This window comes from Anas platyrhynchos, chromosome 2, assembly GCF_047663525.1.
Source record: "Anas platyrhynchos isolate ZD024472 breed Pekin duck chromosome 2, IASCAAS_PekinDuck_T2T, whole genome shotgun sequence".
Taxonomy (NCBI): domain Eukaryota; kingdom Metazoa; phylum Chordata; class Aves; order Anseriformes; family Anatidae; genus Anas; species Anas platyrhynchos.
Genome location: NC_092588.1, coordinates 150,641,722 through 150,664,833, shown reverse-complemented (window position 1 = coordinate 150,664,833; position 23,112 = coordinate 150,641,722). Strand labels below are relative to the sequence as shown.

General features: G+C 36.2%; 1 protein-coding gene across 2 annotated transcripts in view; it reads right to left on the bottom strand.

Annotated features, from left to right (window-relative positions):
* Window positions 1–1,532: 1,532 nt before the first annotated feature.
* LMBR1 (limb development membrane protein 1) overlaps window positions 1,533–23,112 on the bottom strand; it is a 67,822-nt gene continuing 46,242 nt past the window's right edge. The window contains exons 8-17 of one of the 2 annotated variants that reach the window (XM_027450438.3): window positions 21,769–21,833; window positions 20,547–20,619; window positions 14,839–14,919; window positions 13,780–13,856; window positions 13,459–13,536; window positions 12,565–12,638; window positions 12,234–12,324; window positions 10,751–10,817; window positions 6,632–6,793; window positions 1,533–4,968 (exon numbers count right to left, since the gene is read on the bottom strand). In XM_027450438.3, coding sequence (XP_027306239.1) covers window positions 4,886–4,968; window positions 6,632–6,793; window positions 10,751–10,817; window positions 12,234–12,324; window positions 12,565–12,638; window positions 13,459–13,536; window positions 13,780–13,856; window positions 14,839–14,919; window positions 20,547–20,619; window positions 21,769–21,833 — 851 coding nt within the window. In that variant the 3' untranslated portion in view covers window positions 1,533–4,885. The remainder of the gene's footprint in view (window positions 4,969–6,631; window positions 6,794–10,750; window positions 10,818–12,233; window positions 12,325–12,564; window positions 12,639–13,458; window positions 13,537–13,779; window positions 13,857–14,838; window positions 14,920–20,546; window positions 20,620–21,768; window positions 21,834–23,112) is intronic. The other variant, XM_072033836.1, reaches the window with a different exon arrangement.

The window sequence follows — 23,112 nt, the reverse complement described above, 5'->3', positions numbered from 1 at the left end:
TGCAGAGTAGGGATTCTGGAAGTCACACTCAGTGTTAATTTCCCATGAGACGTGATCTCCATCCAATGATTCTGACCAATATTGTCAAGCTTTAATCATTACACTGAAACGTGTAAGAGATTTGTCTTTCAACATGAGCTGAGGAGATGTTGTTCCCTGCAGAATCACACAGCACTCTTGGGACAGCACGGAACCATTCAAACAAATTGCCTGGACAGAAGGAGCACAATCAGAAAGTAATGGCTTCGTCCCAATGAAATGGAGCTGACATCAAAGAGCTGTAGTTCAAGAATGTGCATAGTGATCACCCAGAAACTAAGAATTTGCCATCATAAGTAACCCAATTCAGTGACTAGGACTGCGTGGCATATGTCAAACCATGGGCTGATTTCCTCACGCCTAGAGCAAAGAAGGAGCATTGCAGCTTCTTCAGACAGTGTCAGGAGACTGTGTCTGAAGTCAGGGCACTGAGCAAGGGAGGAGAAGGTGGCAGAGGTTATCGCCATCTGCAGACTTCACTTGCACAAGAGATTGTTTTGAGATCCATGCCAAAGCAGATGGGGACAGCTCCTGGCTTTGACTGCTCTCAACTGAATGGGATGGATTCAAAAGTAGAATTTTTGTAAAGCTCAAATGCTATTAATGTAACTGAAATAGCTTGCTAGTTTACCAACAGCAAATTCCATATTCAAAATATTAGGTCCTGAAAGATACCGGTGAAAAGTTCATCTGTTTGCACATTAGATAACCTCTAAATGTTAATGCAATGTTGTTTCAGGTCAGCAGTAAGACAGCAACACAAATACTAACTCTAAGGGCTAGGGGATCCTGGTTCCTTACTTAAAGCATTTAAAGGTTCACAGTTCATATCACCACTTTTTAAAAATCAAACCAAAAGTTCATTTCTTCTTAAAGAGGTTATTAAATTGGCCATAGTGTTCTGTCCCTTTAAGTGGCTTTACCTAGATAAAGAATTATTATTTTAAAAATCTGAGTATATGTAAAACAATAGGATTTAGCTACACTCCTGCAGTTGGTTTGTGTTGCTGGAATCCACCAAGCATGCTTTGCTACTGAACCCTACCTGAGTCCATCACACCTTGAAGAGGAAGAAAAGAAAGAAGGGAAAAATAACCCAGACCATTCTTACAAAATTCACGGAAAGACAGGTGGATGAAGAAGCCAATTTGCTTTTACCTTTTTCTTACCTAACATAGATTGCAAATTTGTTCTGAGCAGGGTCAGCTTGTCTTTACACAGCAGTAGGCACCTCTGGGCAACTGAAGTAGCCTCAGCTGCTGCAGAGATGCACGGGTGAGCAGGAGAGAACCAGCAGGACAGACAAGGGCTGCAGCCCTCTTTTACAGTTGTCACTCCTGCTGGCACTTACAGGAGAAAGCGTCCCTCTGCAGCACCCATTTGTGTGTGTTGATCCCATTAAGCACAGGGCTGCACAAGGTCCTGCCAGCACGGACACAGCCGCAGTGTCTCCGCGTGGCGCTCAAGGCGGTACTTGGAACCAGACAAGGAAAGCAGCTTGACAAATCCTTTAATTTCTATGACAATGTAAAACAGTCAACAGGGTAAGAGATACTGGAGGAGCAGGGCCAAAAAGAAACATCACATTCCGGACAGTAAACAGAGTTTCCTACGAACGCAAAAACTGTTACTCGTACAGTAACCAGTGCTGATATTTATTAGCCTAAGGTGTTATGGATGGATCGTGTGCTTTACACTCAGAAACCCCACAATATTACAGTTCTGTCACTGCACTCAATATTGTGCTACCATCACAGAATACAGCTGAGAAAAGGCTAACCTAAAACACCTAGTTTACATCTTTTTTTTTTTTTTTGGTCTTGTGTGGTATCTAGTTGAAGATGGAAGCATTTATGTGCTTTTTGCCTCGTAAGAAGTGAGGCAGGTGTCAATGTTACTAAGATCAGCTGTATATACCTTGAAGGTATAGACCACCTGACTCTACATGAGTCAAAATACTAGGAATGCATCGTCACTATTCATTAATGAATTACCAGTTGCTTGTATTTAAGTGACCATATGCTTCTGTGAAAAGTATACAGTGACCTGTATCTTACACATAGTACATCTGAAAGTAGCATTGTATCTGTAAGAGGTTTTGCATAAGCATGTCATTTCCAAGGCCAAACACACGATGTGGACAGTACCACAATATAAACGGCTGATTTTAAAACAAAACACTGCCAGTAATTACACAGGCTAGTTCTGAATTTCTTACCCACCGTGTAAAACCACACAGCATCTCAACCACATGCCATGTTTTGGTGTAAAATCGTCACTTACACACTCTTGACCCACACATCTCTGACTACAGGATCCAGAACGGGTGGGAGCAGGCAAGGCTGTCAGATATATTTTGAAAGAATTTTAAAGTTTTGCCTGAAACTTGTAGGCTTATCAACAGGAACTGTCTCAGCTCCATTTAGGTAACTGCCCAGCTCACTTTCAGAAATCACACACACTTTATAATTTCATCTCTTTCTATGTTCCTGGACCACTGATTTCAGTGATCTCTCCCCAAAACACCATGTCAGGCTAACTAGTAAGGAAAGTGTGAAGATCAAGACTTATACTGGTTCACACTCCCTGAGTTTATTCCTTAAATTTCTTCAGAGCGTATTTCTATAACTGTCTTAAACTGATGATAATAATAATATTTTAATAAAGCTAACTAGCCTCATATACCACAATTCACTGGCCCCATTAAGATACTAGGACAATTTTGGTCATACTATCACTTGCGTGGAAAAGTGGATACATTTAAGTTATTTTCAACTATAATGCTAATATATAAGGCTAAAAACTCTGAGAATACCTGAATTACACCCCTAATAACAAATCTCCCGATGTTTTAAATGTAAACACATTCTCAAACAACTTTTAATTCTAGCTCCCTGTTCTTGGCTGGGAAACTTGGACGCAGGTAAAGATTTCTCACTAAAATGTCAGCATTAAAGTCAAACAGAAAAAAATGCTTGGAAATCTTCGTAAAAATCAACCAATTTTACTTTAAGTCTTCCAAGACTCAGTACAACACATCAATAGTCAGTTTAATAAGCCTTGAATTCATACTAATCACACAAAAAGTAACTCTCTCATATTTACTACAGCAGTATTTACATTGTGCCCCAGTTCAAGTCAGAAAAGGCAGCCTGCAAAAAAAAATGAGAAATCCTCATGTGCACTGGAGCTTGATTTTTGAAGCACTTGGAGAAAAACAAATACAAGTAAACAAAACAAAAAAAAACTCACATTCACACACACACAGTAGTAAGGTCTACAGCCCAGAGCAGTCATCTCATGAGAACAGCCCAGAAGTTTCTGACACAAGGTTTATCCCATACTGGAACCATGCTGGAGAGTTAGTTGTCACAGCCTGATCACACGTAAGACCTCAAACTCCAGACATACTTCAGTTTTACAGAAATAGGAAATAACCAAGAACATTCTCTGACTCGCTACGTATGGGGCGCACACTGAAGTTGTCCTTATTCCAATCTGTTTGAAGATTACTTGTGGCAGAGCCGGATGAACGTGCAAGCAGATTTGCAATACTTTTGTTGGTGGGTGTTGTTTTGGCCTTTTTTTGTGTTTATTACAGACTGCTTATAGGATTCCTAAGGCTGCAGTGATGCTAAGAAAAAGGACATTACAACCCGTCAATGCCATTCTGAATTTAAGGCCTTTGAGCAGCTAAATTGTAACACCGTAGAAATTCACACTACCAAACTGAACACACACATTTTACTTACCAAGCCACCTACGTCATCTCTATAAGCTTAGAATTTAATTTATATCTACACTTGTAGGCCTATATACACATTCATGTGTACATTAAAAAACGGACTAGTGAAAGATGCTGTGTTTTACCACTGAACAGAAATCCAGGTAGCTATAATATAAATTCAGAGAAATAATTTACTTCAAATTAAAAGAACACTGTAAAAAAAAAAAAAAACCTGCAACCTCAGCCTCCTAGGCCTGTGCCACTTGCACTGATTACAAGTACTGCTTATACACAGTAGTTCATACAGAATTTTACAGGGCTGTTCTTGGTAGGGTAAGTGACCTCCACGGCACAATAGCTTACAGAACTGTAAGAGCTGTGACAAGGGGTCTACGCAGCTTTTTACAAAGCATACTAGGCTCAGATTTAACACTGAAGTTAATCTTCATATTGTGGTTCACTCTATTTGATAAGATATTGCCTGACTACCAGTAAAGCAACCTGGCTTTTATAGCTAAGAACAGAAACTGAAAACGCTGGCCTTCCAAGAAAGCTTCTTGATATTACACTATGAACTGCCTCCCAACTCCAGCACGAAAGGAACTGTGGTCGCTACCAGTTTTGTTTTTAACACATTCTTAGTGGAACTGATTATCTACTGCTGAGAATGCATGTTCCAGGTAGCTTACATTTCCAGTAAGGGTCCTATTGGGCTTCAAGTGTTGTTTGTTGTTGTTTTTTTTTAAACCAAGTCCCAAAGTTATTCTTTGTAGCTGTGTCTGCATTACACAGGAGGTACTGTGAATTCAAACGGTAGCAGGTTTGCATCTAAAGATATGAGACCGTCAACAAAAAGGAATGCATTATTCTCTTCAGCTTCCAGTCTTCAAGGCACCTCCTGCATTAACATACTGGGAAATAAACGAGCAGACCAAAAGTTAACCGGAAAGAGAAGAGTCTGATACAGCTAACTTCCACAGAAGCACACCAGCATCAAAAAATGAGACAAGGCTGGACCCAGATCACGAACAAATAAAATCAATATAAAAAAGCTGATGAGATGACAGGAATGCCACAAGGTTGATGTTTTCAGCTCTGTTGATTGCAGGTGATTGTTAATCACAGTGTTTTCTGATGCCCATTTGCAGACGGCTTTGTCTCAGAGTCTCTTGGATTGTTTGACAGATGAAGCTTATCTAATCCTGCAAAACATTACACAGTAAGGAAAAAAAAATAAGATTCTTCCATGTTTCATGCATAAAGCTATTCAGAAAGATACACACAAACTAATATTGTTAATGTGCTTTCAATTTATATAATTTTTGATTAAACACTACAAGTTTAATGAAATGCCACGAATTAGCAAGATAATTACTTTACATCGTTTGCTTTAAGACAAACTTTGAAGTTTCACCTGACCTGTTGCTATAAGCCCACAATGACTAAAGTTGGAGCTCTGTAACGTCCATTACATTATACGGAGTAATCCCTTTACAGTTAAAACAATTACACAAAAATATTGTGAAATTTTATTAAAGATCATAAAAGTCACTTGACAGGGATAAATCAAGAAATGAAGCAAGGCCTCTTCTCATAACATGACCTTAACTAAATGCTGGGGAATAATGATAAATACATCAACCCACATTACACATCTGTCTCAAATCAACTACAGAGCTTCTATGAAATTACTTTTAGCATAAAAATCAATGGACAGATTTACACACCCCAGCCTACTAATCTGTTCCCTCCAAGCTTGAGAACTCAATATCACAAATGACAGAATGGCCTCTAACAGCCCAAGAGTCTCCTCGTTGTATTGCACTGTTTAATAGGCCTCAATTTAACTTATTGCCACCAGCAGAGCTGCACTCTAGGAGGCGCACTCTAGGAAGTGCTCAGATTTTGTTTACCAAGTTCACAACTCTGGAAAGCAGTAATCAGTGAAAACTAACATGTGTACATTTTCAACACTACAAACTGAACCTGCGGTTATAAACAAACACCCAAGTTTCACTGTTGGTCCTTTCGACTTAAGCAAATACTGTTCTATTGTACAAAGGGCAGGAGCTTCATCGTCATTAGTAGAGATGAGATGTAGTAACAACCTCTTCGTATCAAATATGTTTTAAGTTTTTTTTGTACTGCCATACTCACAAATTCTTAAACATGAATGCACCATTTGATTAAAAGTCTGATTATATCAGCTATAGGTTTTACTCAGCTAGTTATTAAAATTCCATACATTCTCTACAGGGATTTTCTGAACACGTAGCACTTTAAAACATCACAAGAAAGCAGCTGACATTTCCACTAAACTACTTTTGGGGAACTAATAAGTTGCTTTAAACAAACAAACAAAAAACCATATGCAAGCTTTTTGGAATGCAGACTATGAAAACAGCCCATTGTAATATACACAAGGAGAATTTAAGGCTTAGGTGACTCAATCTGTATAAAAAACAAAGGAAAAAAAGATTAAAAACCTGTTACTGCTATCTTTCAACTGCCAACAAATGCTAAGTTCCCCTAAAGAGGTCACTGACAACCACCACTCACACTTTGATAAGTATTCAGGCTTCGTTTGCATGCCCAGAGTACCAATAAATGGTTTTATACTTTCACAAAATGGAAAAAAAAAACTAACTGCAATCAACAAATACACATACACATCATTACACCTAGCTCTCAACTCTTCAGAAATAACACACGACTATTCTTTCATACCTTCATTTACAAAAACTTGCATGCACAAGAAAAAAGTTTTCTATGGGTTATAAGAACTTTCACAGCAGCACAACAAGGTATCAATGCTGGAGAAAGGAAAAGTTCAAGCACAAACTAAGTTTTCAGTGCTACAATTACCTATTGCCTTCATGAGCTCTTCTCGCACAGCGGAAGTAAACTTTCTGACCAGACATAACGTTGTCATGATAGCAAAGAGCAAGTTGTAAGATAATACAATATAAAAGTTTCCCAGCCAGTTAAACCTTCCGAAGTCTCCAAGCAGGTCAAATCGAGTAATTCCTGATAAAATTGAATTTGAGATTTGCATTAAAATGTTGATTACGTTTATAGAAGAAACACAAGTTTCACTCTATTACTCTTTACGTACATAAAGCAAAATTCTTTAAGACAACATATAATAAGACATGGTTAAATACACAAGAAAATACTATCAAAGTCATTTGTCCACTTACTGACTACTATAAAATGGGAAGATGTTTTTCAAAATGTTTCTTGGATTTCATAATAAAACATTTGAATAACATAAGTTAAAGTAACTTTTGACTCTGGGTAAGAATTCTGCCTTTGTTATTTCAATGAATACAACTAGGAAAATCAGTATTAGTATGAAAACTGCTTGAGATTTCATTTTCTCTGAAATCCACATCTATTCCTGATAATGCTAACACATTGTGGGCTTTCTTATTAAGCAATACAGGTAGTAAAATGGTTTCCATGAGATCCTTAACATCTAACAGTAAGCCTTTGTATGTGTTTTTCAGGACCACTGTTTTTAAAATGGAATTGTAAAGACTTCTTTCCAAGGGCAGCTTTTCTCCTAGAGCTCTCCACCTCTACAGCCACAGAGTATTTGCACAGAAGGAAAAGAGTTTGGCTGAAAGATAGTGCTGACAGGTGGTCTTCACAGTGGACCTCTAAACAATGACACTCAGGCTTTGTGCTGATCAAAGGCTAGTCAATCACTAAAGCTAAGTGAGCAAGATTTGTCATTAATGTGGAAGTGTCTATAAGCTATAGGGTACATCCCAGAAGGCAGAAGAGCCACAGGTTGTTCCTTTGCCAGGTCTACATCAAAGACTGCATTGACTAAAAGGCAGAATACTGAGATGATAACCCAAACACAGTTGTCTAGAATTGGTGATTCTTCACATTTACGGCAGCAGAAAGCTTTGCAGTCTGAAACTAGTCCTAGTTGCTGGAAGCAAATTTTCTATCATCTTATTGTAAAGGGTTTTTTTGAAAACTATCACCAGTGATAATAAGTGAAGAGACAGAATTAAAGGTCAGCTATCTTCTTTTCAAAGGTAAACCTGGCACTTACGAATCTTATTGCACCACGATCCTGGCTCAGTCCTTAACACTCATCAGCCAGCCATCACAATGTTAAAAGCCGTACATGCTTCTTGTACTCAGCACACTCATTAAAAAAAAATATCATACATACAAATATATACAGGAATCAAATTTTGTATCTGAAGAAAAACATGCCACCATGAAGAAAGTAAAATGTTTAGAAGGATAAAGAAAAAAAAGACTGAAGTTAATCAGGCAGGTAGAAATATCAAAAAAGCACAAAGTTCTTAGTACAAGAAGAAACTGGCTGACTGAGTAACTGGTAAACAGATGAAAAAATAATAAACATGAGTTGCTTTCACACTTGAAGCAAAGCAATGTCCTTCGGAACATTTCCAAAGGAAAAGTGTTTTACTCAGGCTGCAGAGCCACAGGACAACGGAGAAATTCAAGTTTCAATGTACAGGCTTTGTATCCTTAAAAAGAAACAAAACAGGTAGAACACTGGGTAATAAGTTTATTTGCAAACAAAAAAATACCCCTTGACACAAAGGGGTTTGGAAGAATAGCAAGCATTGTTGCAGGAGTTGTAAGGATAAATGAAAATGAAGCCTGACACTTCTGTAACATAAGTTACATTAATTTTCCTCCTATAAACAAACATCAGTGCTCATCAGAAAAAAAATCTGGCAGTACCTTTTTGTACATTTGTGGGAGGAAAGGGTTAAACTTTTGTCACTTTCCTACAGAATAAGCCTACACAGCCTATAGAGAACACAGTTCCCAAGACTGCAACATGGAAAACTCAGAACAGAAAACTACATCCCTAGTGGACACACGTCCAAGAACATTCATCATAATTTACCAAGTAATACACTAAAGAACTGTTTAGGTTTAAAAAATCAGGTTAAAAAAGAACTGTTCATGTTAAAAAAAGAAACACTATATTTTTAAACTATACTTACATGAGTTTCATATCACTTTTTATTCAATCACGATAATCAAAAGAATTCTGGGAAAACTTTTAAGTATCAGAAAACTTAATTTTGTTTGCAGTTCCTTGCTTCTATGTCTCTGGCTATTAAGTGCCCTGTTCCTAATTTGTTTCCTAGTATTTAGCAACATAGTGCTGGTGGGAAACAGTTTTCAAGCAGGACTACTAAAAAGCTGAAGAGTTATGGATAAAATGACTGAACTTATCCTGGAGTTCTAAAAGAGTGAAAGATTACAGACATCTAGCACTGCCGTGTAGGTGGTGGATAACATAGAAATATCAGATTATTTTTTTTACATCTTTAAAGCTTGAAAAAGGTCAGTACTTGTACTAGATAACTTCTGCTATTTTACTTTTCCTATAATGATAAACCCTAGCCTTTTCTACATAGCCTAGAAACTTGTTTTTTTAATGATGTGAAAAGACTATGAGTCTGCTTAACATATTTCTTTCTTTTCATCTATTGAGTCCCACAGGGCGGTAGCATGTAGAGCAACACATGTTGATATTTCTGCAAAGCACCACATGACTCACTGTACTCTAATACACTCTATTAATCCTGTTTGGACAGCTGTGTCTGTGCATTTGTTAGCTGTGTGTTAATTGTTCTATCTTTTTTCTTCTTTTATTTATCTCTATGGCAAACTATCCAGGAATTTCATTTGTTGGCTTTTTTTTTTAAAGCAAGTTTTACCATTAATCTGTTTCCTATGAGACAACAATGCACCCAGCATGTATACATTCTTCCACAGAAACCATTTATTATCAACTGTTAATCTCACAGACCATTAACAATGATTTTTTTTTTAAAACAAATGATTAGTATTGTCCACTATCTTGCTGCATTAATGTTGTAATTTGACTTTAAGCCACTAAGTTTTTGATATTATATCTTGCTCAATGCTAGCATTGTTTTATTATCAAGATCTTAAACTGGCTATACTCTAGAACTGCATTTTTAAGAAGTTTTGCTACAGATTTTTTAAATGTGAGCTCTAGAACATGTGCTTTAGGATTCAGCTTTCCAAAATGCATTACATTACAGTCATTCACTTGTTCATTATGTCAAGTTTCTTTTTGTTATAAAAATGATTTAGTTAATAAGAGTAATCTGTGGATACACAGCACAAAAAGATGCAGCATGGCTTACTGGAAAATACTAGCTACTCTCAATTTCACAGCATTCTGGTTGAAAAGAATCAGCTACAGAAGTATTGGGTATACAACAGTAGTCTGTGGGCCTACGCTTGAACTCCTAAACTTCTACTTATGGCACACAGCCTGAGGTAAAGCTTTTTGTTTTTTTTTTTTTAATTTTACAAATTCACATTAGCTGCAAGCATCTTGCACTACTTAAATATGTACATTTATGTACTTTGTAAAACCCTTTCAATCTAACTTCAAGAATTCAAGTTGAATATTAATCAATTAAACAATTTTGTCAAGATACAAAACATCGTGTCTATCCAACTGGCTAAGACAGTTTTTCACTTCAAATGCTACTGCGAGTTCTTAACAAAATCAGAATTATTTCGATTTTACTATGTTGGATTCCTGATTTTTCTATTTGAAGACTGAAGGAACACAGGATGGGAGCAGAATTTACAGAAAATGAAAATAGCCTGGTCTTCACATTGCTGATAGAAATTTCTGTAATTTGACAGTGAACATGAAACTATTTTATACTGCCCTGAATGCACAGTCTCTATGTCTATTCATCGCACAATTGCCTTTTTCAAGTTTAAAATCTGACCTGGCTTGTTAGAAAACAGTTCTCTAGAAAATCCTTTTTTTTAAAATGCACGTTCTGCAGTTTCATACGCAGCCCATGTGTATGGCCACAAACACAGGTGACAACATGACAGCTACAGATTGTTCCTTTTTAAAAAACTCAATTAAGTGTCCTTTATTATAATATTCTATATTATAATGCTGTACATTTCACTTACCCAGTGTCCTTGACATTACTGGCAAAGCAGAGCTCAGCACCAAGATTGAGACACAGTTTCCAATTATCTGTTTGAAAATGAGAAACAGTCTTTATATTATAAATGGAATTGTGAAAAATAGAAAAAATATCTCAAGATCAAGAAAAAAAAACTTAAAGTATCATTGTTCAAAAACAAACCTTAGGTATTTCACAATAACATACAGTTAGTCTTACTTCTGTCACACTTCTCCATATGGTGTTATACAACTGAAGATCATCCAAGAGTTAAAAAAATCAAATATGTAATCACTTACTTTTAATCAAAGTACTAAGTATGTCTGGATTCAAAATAATTCAAAATTAGCACATTGCAAAGCATCAACTGTTTATTCAATTCCTGCAAACTTTTTATAGAACAGCTATTCCATGAGCTTAGAATAGATGACTGATATATCAGCTTAAGCTTTGTATGCAACTGCTTGAAGGATTAGCATTATTAAAAAAATTACAACAAAGAGCTTCCTTTCAACTGAATGCCTGTTGACTACTTTAAGTAGCATGAAAAAAAAATCTCAGCTGTTAGATTTTACTCTACTTTTTGTGAAGCCTTTATAAAGAGTAATTGAAACTTCTTTCTCTCACAAGGGATCACTTTCTTCAGCTCTAATTCTATCAGAATTTAAAAGAAAAAACAAAACTTCTGAGAAGTAAGTAGATAGTCATGCATTCACTATTTATTAATAGTACGCTATTCCTGGTGTACTGTAAACAAACTATACAAGGCATTAATAACATTCCAAGTCCCTAATCTACTATACCCATTCAATGTTTACCTACTTTCTCACTTCCAATAATTTATGGTTTAAAAATGCTTTTTTTTTTCCTCTATTTCTTAAAGTGAAACATTGAATAAATAATTAAATTCAACATCTGTTCCTTGGTTACTGATCACCTCCCCTTGTCAGCTGTGGGAATATTTTTCCAAAAAACTAAGCACGTTCCTTAGCATTAGGTTATTCTGAAGCCAATGCTAAATTGTAAAAAGTAAAATTAGCCTCAAACTACAAAATGTTGCTGAATAGACCTCCTCAGTCTTAGTTTAATTATTCAAATTTGAATTACTTTGTCTGTATTACTTCTAGCAACCAAGTTCTTCAGATTTCAAACAAGCTCCCTGAAGTACAGTTAGCACAATCAAAGTTACTCATTAGCAATACGTTTCCTTTGAAAAAAGTTCTTTCACTAGCTTTTCTATAGCTAGTTAACAAGCTCTGCTATTCCCAGCTTTTTACAAGTGAATGGATGCCATCCAAACTAAACAGAGCACATCCTTTTTCCCACTCATTCAGCATTTTGAAAATCTTCCAGTTTGTGTTTACGCAGCTTACAAACAAATACTGATCACTGCAAATGAGCCATTCAGGGCAATTACTAAAAGAGTCAGTTTGTCTTGGGTGGCAAGAGAGAGGAGGGGGCCATCACCACCACAGACTTTACCTTACCTTTGTCATAGTTGTGTCATCCTTCCTGGGAGTGAAATTTTCAAAAAAACGAAGGCTGTAGAAGCCGACGACAGAGGACACCATAAGATAGCTGTGAGAATCAAGGAAAAAGGAACCTCCAAAGAATGCGTGCTTCACTCAAGTTCTCAGCAGTCTCCTAAAAGTCTTAAGAACCAGAGGGGGGAGAAATAAACAAAACAAAAAAACACTTCGAGTGCTTAAGAAGGACAGACCTCTCTCTTCTTTCCAAGCAAGTGTTTTAGTAAATTACCAGTGTCCCAGAAAACTAGACAGAATACTTGTTAACAGACAGTTTTTAAAGAAAGGATACAAAATCAAAATGATTTCAAGTGCTGCTCCCACAAAACCAAATGTGGATAGGGATGCATTTCCTATTCCAGGACCCTAGAAGGAGAAAAATATTTTGCATAATTTAATGAAGTACATGCAACATGCATAAAGTTAACCTGTACAAGTACCAAAAAGACTTCCTAGATGAAATAAAGCTTTTACTTAATTATTTAAGCATCATACTGATGTGAGATTCATAGGTTATAACATCTCATGCAATTTTATCAGCTTGCTTTCAAACTTGAGCAAAGTGTACTAAGGCAGAAGTTAAAATACGCATTTTATACATATTCCATTGCTTTGGAAACCAAAATAGGAGATCTCAGAAGACGATGAGGTATTTGCAATGCCACAAAGAGTGGTCATCATCACTAATCAGCTTTTATAGCTACACAAGCTCATACAGACCTATAGTCAGGCGAAAGCATTAGCAAATTAATAAAAACTCTCTTGTGATTAAAGACACTATTATACAATGTGCTGTTCTTTACTTTCTTAAAGTTTGTTATGTTTTACCATAAAAGAAGAAAATGCTCATGTTTTGAAAGAGGAACACAAACACAAAAAAGGTTTTTCTTATTGCTTTTTAATGCATTTATTTTCTTGAATATCTCTAAACAGTGTTAAAAGTAAAACACACGAAATGCAAAACCCCAGATTAGTTATTTACTTGACTGAATTACTGTAAAGATTCTGTGCTGATTTTATTAAGAAGACACTATAACAAGACATGTAGTAAATGCTTATACAGGACTGAAAGTGCTTATACAGAACTGAAAGAGAGAAACAAAAGTCAAGTTCTAACTTGAACTTCTGTAAGGGCTCCAAAGCATTACTAGCATTATAAAAATTATGTAAGAGAAGTTTACTTTACCCCTGATCCTTTTGGCATTGCAGTCTCATCAACCAACAGGTAAAGAATGTTGAAAGCAACTAAGAGGACTGAGATGGACTGTAAAGAACGAGAAACAGTCACATTATTTAAAAGTATTCCACGTTTGAACAATGGAAGTACATATCCTCACCTGACTTCATAATGTTAAGTAAGTTCTACTAAGATGATCAAGGGAGTATTGATTTTATTGCTTAGAGACATCACTCAAAAATTTTAAAAGTACACCCCCAAATGACTAAAGAATTCCCCAAACTGCTTTCTTTAAAAAAAAAAAAAAAAAAAAAAAGCAAAAATTCTTACCGTCTCAGTCAGCAGCAATATCATAACAGCTGGATAAACTAAATTTCTTTCCCAAGCAGAAGCTTTTTTCCGCCGTTCTGTTCAGAACAGAAATACAATCCCATAGATCAGTTCAGAGTAAAACAAGTAACAAATATTTACATCTCCATTATAAACTGTAGATAAAGCAATATTATTGTGAATCGACAACAACAAGTTCATAAAAACATCTATTCTGAGGAACTGTACAAAGCATTCAAAAAAAAAAAAAGCCTCTAGAGAAAGAATGGGGGGACATACAGAAGAAAGTTTTTCCTATTTAAAGGCATGTTTCATCATAATTCACCATAATTATCCAATCAATATTGCAATATAAAATACAGAATAGAATTTGTTTATATATATTTTAATATAACCTCTTTTTTTTATTTATTAAAAAAAAAGGAATTTCAAATATTTATCCTCTTGTGACATAAATGAAGAGAGATAAGACTAACATATTGGACATCACCAGTGTGTCTAAAAGGAAAACCCAACAACTTCTTACTACCATCTTTACCTTTGCACATAATACACTGATAAATGCAAAATACTCCAAGCCTTTGAATAAGTAGGGAGATTCCTGTTGAGTAGCTGCCATTATGAGAAGTGTCACAAAAAGGCACAAAAGCGCCAAGAATTTCCCTGTTCAACAATTTGACTTTAAGAGAAATAATTCAAAACCAAAGAGACAGGAAAGTAACATCTTAGGCTATCCCAAATAATCATAAATATAACATGACATATAAAAAGACTGTGCTACTGATCTCCATGCCAAGAAGTGTCACAACTTCTCAAAAATTATGTTAAAAATAAGATTCAAAACCAACTCCCTATTTAAAGTATGTTTGTTAGGTGAGGAGCAATGATTCCATATGATACACTTGTAGAAACTATAATAGTTTGAAAGGACTGAGAATGTACGTATTTGGTTAGAAACAATTGGGATCAATCAGGCAACTGTTAAAAACTGAACATAATATCTTAAGGTCATTTATTAAATTGCAATCCACATGAAACAGTATGAAAAAAGTATATTACCTAGATTTGTTTTCTTGCTTTTCACTTTTTCAAGCTCCCGTTCCAACTCTACTGTCTGGTATTCAACTGTGGAAGAGGTACCTTTTAAAACACAAGAAATTTTGTTTTGGATGGGACTAACTATAGTGCTGGAAGACATACTGTGAAAATCCATGTTTAGGACACAACACATTAACACTTGTGGCTTTAAAGAGCAGGGTTTTTTGTTTAAGATTTTTCAAATCTTTTTCAAAAAAACAGTTATGGTGTGGCAGCCTGACACTGAATGGCTTGAACGTGTCATTCTTTGTCTCCATATGACGCGTATCAAGATGCAAAGAACCTCTGGATGCCCTTCAAGGGCATTATTGTTTAGCACCTTAATGACAGAGTATACTTTTGCCTCCAAACTAAGTAAGCTGGTGACTGGACCTCCAGTTATAATATTAGTGATATTAGGCAGCTGTAATATTAGTTCTAGGCAGAAAACAAGCAAGGCAGAGAAGTTTCTCATCAACTCTTCCTCCTCTCCCTCTACCATGTCTAAGGAGCCCAGCCCATTTCCCTCTGCATCCTCTTCTCTTCAACCTCCAAGTCTCTTTCAACCAGACAACCCTTCCAGCGCAGGCACACTTTGGTTTCTCTCCTTTACTCCAGTTCCTCTCCACATTCAAGCAACAATACAACGGAGAAATGCTGACGAGAGATCTGCTCTTTCAGCTCTTGTTATTTCTACTTCAGTTTTTACTCTTTGCAATCACACCCTGGAAATACACTCCCTGGGCTAAATCACAAACACCCTCTACTCACCTTTCTCTCATTCACATGCCTTTAATTTCTCAATAATCTCACCTGATAATAAATTGAGTGCTCATATATTTCCTGCCTATTCCAGGCCAATCTCATTCTGCCAAAACACTGTGGCAGTTCAAGGTCTTAATAACCCCAAAGTTATTAAGTTATCTTCTTTCTTGATTTACACTGACACCCTTCTGCTTGTTGGCCATTCCCTACCCTTGGCCTCGCCTTTGATTGCAGGCTAACCCATAATAACAGTGTTGCAGATTTTTTTTTTTAAACACTAATAAATTTCTATGAGACTAATAGTCTTGTCCAGGCTTTTATCTCATATCTTGATCATTTGTCTACAAAAACTAAATAGCACTTAGGCTGCTGGCAAGCTAACACTACTTTATGGTCCAGTCTCATTATTTCCTTATTTTCAGTTGTCTGTTAATCCATTTAGCAATCTCAGTACAAGATAACAAGGTAAATTACTCATCCCATCCAGCCCCCATGTATATTCCTGCAGCATCCAACAGAGTGAAGTCCTACATGAAAACCAAGATAAAGAAAAATGTTTCTGAGATTTTGGATTTTTTTTTTTTTTTTTTTTTTGAAACTTTTACTATTTCAGAGTATAATATTTTTCACTGCAGTCAAATTTTCAACCAGGCATACACATCTTTCAAAAAAAAAAAAAGGGGGGGGGGATTTAATTGCATACTTCTTTCACACACATTTTTGCATATAACAAGTTTCCTCTATGTTATGCCTGCACTTATCTTTCATATCAGTGACATAAAACATATGCAGTAATATTTACAGTGTCTTCAAATATATAAACATCTCAAATCCAAGAATTAACCAGGAAGATCTACAAATTCACTTAAACTGAAGTGCCTGCAGTGATTGTCAATTTAATTTCTCAGTGTATTTTAAATAAGTAATCAAAACGTGTATCTTTTTTAGAACAAAGTTTTGTTTTTAAACAAGTCTCTTTATTGTTATAAAAATAAACTGCTGCATTCCTTCCACAAAAAGTCTAAACTAGCTATTTCATGGAATAACTAATTACTACGAAGTGAATAAAAAGGACAGTTAGAGAGCTCAGTGGAAACAGTCTCAAGAATTTTAATGGAAGCAGTTAAAGTAAGAAAACTTAAGTTAACATCTGACGTTTTCTTCTCCATAATTGATTTAGGGGTCTCTGGGGAAAAACTTCATTCAAGATATATGCATTTTTTTCCCCTTGGATATAAGAACTCAGAGCTCAAGATTGATATCCATGGGAGTCTTTCCAGCAAAGTCAATGAAATCGCATTAGATCCCTGAAGACACACTTCCATACACATCCTGAATCATATCTAAGTGCTGTTGTGGTTCCTCCTTAAAACTAGTAGCAAACAGGTTGCTATACAAAAGAATATTTTATGAGAGGGGAAAGCAAAGTTTCAGATCAGTCAAAAGAGTATTTGAAAAGGATGCAGCTAAATTCTTAAAAGCTCTATACCATTAGCTTTATTTCAAACATGCACAAAGTTCAATGTCAGCGCTGTCTAGCCAATAAATCAAATTGGTAGACGAGACTTGTTTGGACTAGCAATGAAAAGTTAGAAGGGATTCTCCGAGAAAGCCACAAAGCAGCTCATTTAAGGTCAATTTAACGGTATTATTCTGTTTTTCTTCCAGCCCCGACATAAGATTTCAGTACCTCAAAGGAAATTGTAAGAGTATCTATTTGCATTCCCCCTAGGTGATTGGCAGTTCAACACCAATTAGTTCAAAATTACACTGTTACTAGCGTGCAATAAAAACAACACCTTTCATCTTTCTTACATAGGTAAGGATACCTTCAGAGCCAATAACTTTGATCAAGTAAGTATTTTTGATCCTACCCCACCCGTCTCTTTGGATTCAGGAAAACTAATAGCTGAAGGCAACTTTTCTCTTTTAATATAAAAAAGTCCCAGCTTTATTCTTTGACTGTAGGAGTGCTGTGGGTACTGAAATATAATATACTGGAAACAAACATTTTCCTGAAGCCCAGTATCTCTTCAACAGATAAAAATACTAGGGTAGATAACACGATCAAACTTCTCCCTCCCGCCTCCTCCGATTTTCACTTACACACTGGAAACATCTGAGAAGGAAGAAAATTTAGTTTCCACAAAGAAAACATGCAGTTTCCCAGTTAGAGTTAGGTTGAAATATGAGGAGGTTTACAGAAAACTCTCAACTGCACCACAGCCACGGCAGTTACATCTTACATTAGAGGTTGGACTCGATGATCTTGAGGTCTCTTCCAACCTAGAAATTCTGTGATTCTGTGATCTGTACTAATAAAGTGCACAGCTCACACAGCTAAACTCTTTCCTTCCTCCAAAAGCAGAGGTTTTCCCCAGCCAATTCAGTAGGAACGGCGATTCATGGCAATACCTTGCTCTGTCCAGGCACTGTCTGAGGAAACATCAGCTGGGACTGGCCACAGCAGTGTTAAGAGCATGATAGCAATTAACCCACTGAGAAATAATCAGCACTGATAATCACCAAGCATTGCTTAAGGTTGTCATCAGGTCCTCATTAGTTCTAATAAAATATAAACTCTTTGGTTATACTTACAAATGGAGTATATATTTCCAAACACATCATTGCTAAGTTGTCCAGCAGGCTTCCTTAAGCACATAGAGTATTTTCACTATGACAACTGCAGGAAAGTTGCAGCAGCCATGACATAGGAAGTCTGTAGCTTAACATATCTGATATAGCACCATAACACACATGTGTAAGTGAAGTTAGACATCACAAATTATGCCGCCTAACATCACAGCACTACGTTAATTAATGTAGTTAGTACACATTTGTATTTGTACACATTTAAAAAAAATCAGTAAACAGGATAAGCTCGTGTCTTCATAGTTCTGGCAAAAATGGTATTTATTTTTCTGATATAATTTGTATGTCCTTCTGATTTCTGGCAGAGAGGATGAATCTTTCCATTCTTGCCACATAAATGAAAACCATACTTAAAATTACTTAAATAATTGCTCACAAAAATCTTGCAGAATATCTTCTTGTGCATGCAACATTCCCTTCCACCTACATGTTATTTCCAAGTTAAGCTAAAAAGCAGATAAAAATCTGAATGAAGGCTATGAATTTTCTCCTTATAACTAACTAGAGGTTTTCAAGCAGCCCTTCAGATAGTGGTGCCAATGTTGTTCCCTCAGCACGTGAAACAGAACTCAGTTCCCTCTTCCAAGAAGAGGGAAGCCCCATATCTTTCACCTCTCAGGAGAGGGATGGTGAGCTCTGTGGAATTTGCCTAGGTTGCAGTTCTGCTTATGTTAAATTCTTAACAATCCACTGAAAAATAATCCAGTCTTTCAGCTGATGCAGGTGACTTCCTTAACGACACATCCTAAATCCAGATCCAATTAAAAGACTTCTACTAGGTCCATCTCACAAGTGAAATTATTAAACTGCAGCATAGACACACACCTACATAGAAAAACAACAGACTATCGTCTAAACTACACTCTCCACTTGAACAGCACAAACCACCCTGCACTGGGTCTAATAGGTACTTGAATAGCTATTTGTCCATTTTCTGTATTGCTTTTCCTCATACATAAGCACATCACCATGACAACATAAAATATTCAGTAACAAATACTTTACAGTTCCTAGCTAACATCAAACACAAAACAATTTTAATTACCCCATCACAGCTTCAAAGGTGTTCACTCCACACACCTTTTTGCATATTTGTATGTGTATATACATATACATACATATATATACACACATGCATGTCAGTATAAAAAAACAGCAAAAGTGAGCATTGCTTTTAAACTGGGAACCACGCCTGATTTTAGCACAGAAGCCACTACTCCACCACCAAGTTTAAATGCTGGCGCAAAGACCACGACCTCCTGTTATGAAAGATACTTTCTCTGACCAACTTTTATCAGAGACCTATTGAGAAGTGAAAGAAGAAAAGTTTGAGGTATGACTGAAAAGTAAACGAGAAAGGTGAAAAAAAAAAAAAAAAGAAAATTGAGGCTAAAATAAGTCATATGCCTTCCAGAAAAGGTAACAATGGACAAAAGTCATGACATGAATAATCTTTGTTTTACCAACGAGAAGTAATTGTATGAAATGTGGACAGATGATTTATCCATGCAGTTTACAGCAATTTAAAAGAGAATTGGTACAATGGGATTTTAAAGAGATAGAATTTACATATTTTCCATAACTGGCATTATATATGCTGCAATGTTCTTTATCTTAGAAGCTGAAGCTTAATACTGTTTTTGAAATACTTCAGAAGACCACCTTGTCTAGAATTGCTGAATTGTAATGCTAAACACAAAAAGCCTAAAACACTTACATAATATATTCATTGTAATTATTCATTAATGGATGCACAACAATTAAATTTACCCTGTAGCTCCTAGAATATAAAGAACTGCTCTGATACTTATAATTTAAGATAACGAGTCATTATGCCATCACTGAAGCAGAAAAAGTACTCCAAATAAACAAAGCTCATCATTCAGGACATTGAGCCTCTTCCTAATAAAAGTATGTTCACTGCTTTTCAGGCAACAGTAAAATACAGTCACAATTAGCAAACCAAACAATTTTACAGTAAGGGTGGAGGATTTGGTCAACTAGTCGGTTTGGATTCTCAGTCTCAAAATATTCTCAGTGTTAAAACTGATGAACATGTTAAAAACAAAGTGCACACAAGCCAATCTTGTACACAGTAAGCAATCAAATGTAAGCTAGTAATGATTGTTACATACTAAAATCTTGAACTCTGAGAGAATATTTATATAACATTACATAACATTAAGATCAATACATATGACTACTCAAAATTCTGTATTTGAAGCAGAATTTGTATTTACTGTACTGTAACTATTGTATTTGAACAAGCATACCATTGAGCTTCCTCTGAATTGCTTCTTCCTCTAAAGTGATGATATACATCTGCTCATCTAAGTCTTCAAGGATCTGTATTTGGAAACAAAAAATGACCTAAGCATCAACAGAAAGTCACTTACCTTTTTGACCTACTTGGGTTTGTTTTGTTCGAATAACCTTTATATTTAAATATATATTCTGCAACTTCATAATGTCAACGCAAAAAAACACCATAGGAGATTATTCCATTATGTTACAGTTCTGTTTCTTTGCTGCAAGCAAACTTTATGTTAAGTTTTAATTTCAGGTTAAAATTCTTATATTCAATTTCAGCCTAAAGAGACTACTTGGGGAACAGGGGAGCGACAGTACATCTAACCTATATTCAGGTCATTATATAGTGGCAGGGAGAAGATAAGTAACCTGTTGACCTTCACATTCAATTTAATTTAAACAGAACTGCAGATTTTGAAAGAGTAAATTATAAAAAACTCATATGCCAATATTTCAAGCAAATATAAATTGCTAGTGGAAGTTAAAAGCAAAATACATGAAGCCTACCTACCTTATTGTCAGGCACTTTGAATTTAAAGCTTATAAATAGCAAAAGAGTGGTACATATTTTCTTTGTATTTTCAGGATTGACTTGACTAATGAAAAGGAATGCAAGACCTAAACACACCCAAATTTTAGTAAATACAAACTAGGAAACATGACACCAAGGTCACTGGGGGATTTGCATATGGTACAAACTTTCCATTCCCTCACATATTCAGCACAATTACAATATATTATCTATGTTTAAAAGGTTCTAACAGGTGCCAACTACCTGCAGGCAAAGCCAATTTCACTAATTTAAGTACACCCCTAGGTAGTTTTCTTGACATCCAGCCTTAGTTTGGTCTTACACCCTTAGCGCCCAAACTCGGAACAAAAACCACACCTTTCAGGCATTTGCAAAACAAAGTAGGCAATACTGGCAATTAATATTAATAGTGGTTGTACAGCCTGGTAAGCCAGAGAAAGTCCACACTATTAAAAAACTGAAGAAAGCAGGCTTTTGTGCTATAAGACAAAATCGAAAACAAGTATATTGACTATAGAAAATATTGACTATAGAAAACCAGATGAACAAGAGAGATAATTGTGTAGAAGTACAACCATTCGATAAGAAAACACTTTAATGCCACTGTACCATCTATCAGATAGCACACAAGCACAGATTTGTGTAGCACTTACTGTTGGCTTCACCAGCAACTGACCCATTACTGTAAACATCCGTGAAAGTCCCACTGGCGTGCATACTGCAGAGGAAGGAAGATTACACAAAACAGTGATTTCTAAGTCAAAGACTGATTTTTCTTTGCAAGTACAGTGTTTGTGTCACATTCCACATAAAACTAGGTACAATTTTGAAAAGAACAGAACTTCAAACTCCAATCTGAACTTTAAAACTTATTGCTATTTTTCGATTTCAAACAAGACAAGCATCTCTTCAAGAGCATAGCTGATTTTTGTCATCAGGGAACACCATATAAACAGATATCTTACACTTGCTTACATAATTATTTATTCAAAGCATGTGGCACCAGAGGCTATGTCTATACGAGCATGTTCAGCAGTGCCAGGAAGCATTCCTGGGCACTAAGACTTGATTGTCTACAGGAGTGAAATGCAACAGCTATCCCCTGCATGATTTTGCCCTGGGCCAGTTAGCACTTTCCCCAGAAATTCCCAGGTGTAGTTCTGGAGCTCACACAGTGCAGGAACCATTATCACAAGGCAATGTGCACACAGACACCTTCTGGAAACTGCAATACCATGGATGTGGATGGTGGGGGGAATAACACTGCTTGGCCACAGTGCAGCTGAATGTTTCTGACATTTAATCTGCTAGCACAGGTGTAGCTGTAGCTGTAAGGTCAAGAGATCATGAAACCACCTTGCTGTAAAAGTTCACTTTTAATTTCAGTTGGCAGTAGGCTCAGCTACCAGATTTTAAGCTACTTTCTTTTTTATGAAGTAACAGATTGCCCTTTTGATAGCAGCCTTGATGGTTTCCAGGTATGGTGCACATATGCTTGTTGGGAGAAAGGATTAGACTCTGATCTTTCACTAATAATTTATTATCAACAGTTTAGGGAGAACAGCCTTCAAATACTAAAGCATGTAGGAGAAGGAAGGAATTTGTAACAGCATGGATGAGGATATATTTATAGTTTGATCATAAAGTAGTACAGTTAAATAAGACAAGAAGCAGCAAACAAGATTTTAGTGAGGATTACGTTCATTTTTACTAATGAGTGTTTCACTACGGCTACTACACATTAGAGGAAGAATACAAAAGTATTGATAAAGACTACCTTTAGCTAGTCTTCCCCAACTATAGGGGGAGCCTGCAGGCAAAGGAGAGAAGGGAAGAGACTGCTGCAAATAACCCTCTCAATAAACCTATCACCTCCTTCCCGATACACTGCTACAGCAATTAAGCCAACTGCAGATCTAATGAAGCTCCACTCCAGCATCCACCACTTTCCAACTGCTGTATAGCTGCCCTTTCAGCTACACGGGTAACAGCTTGGA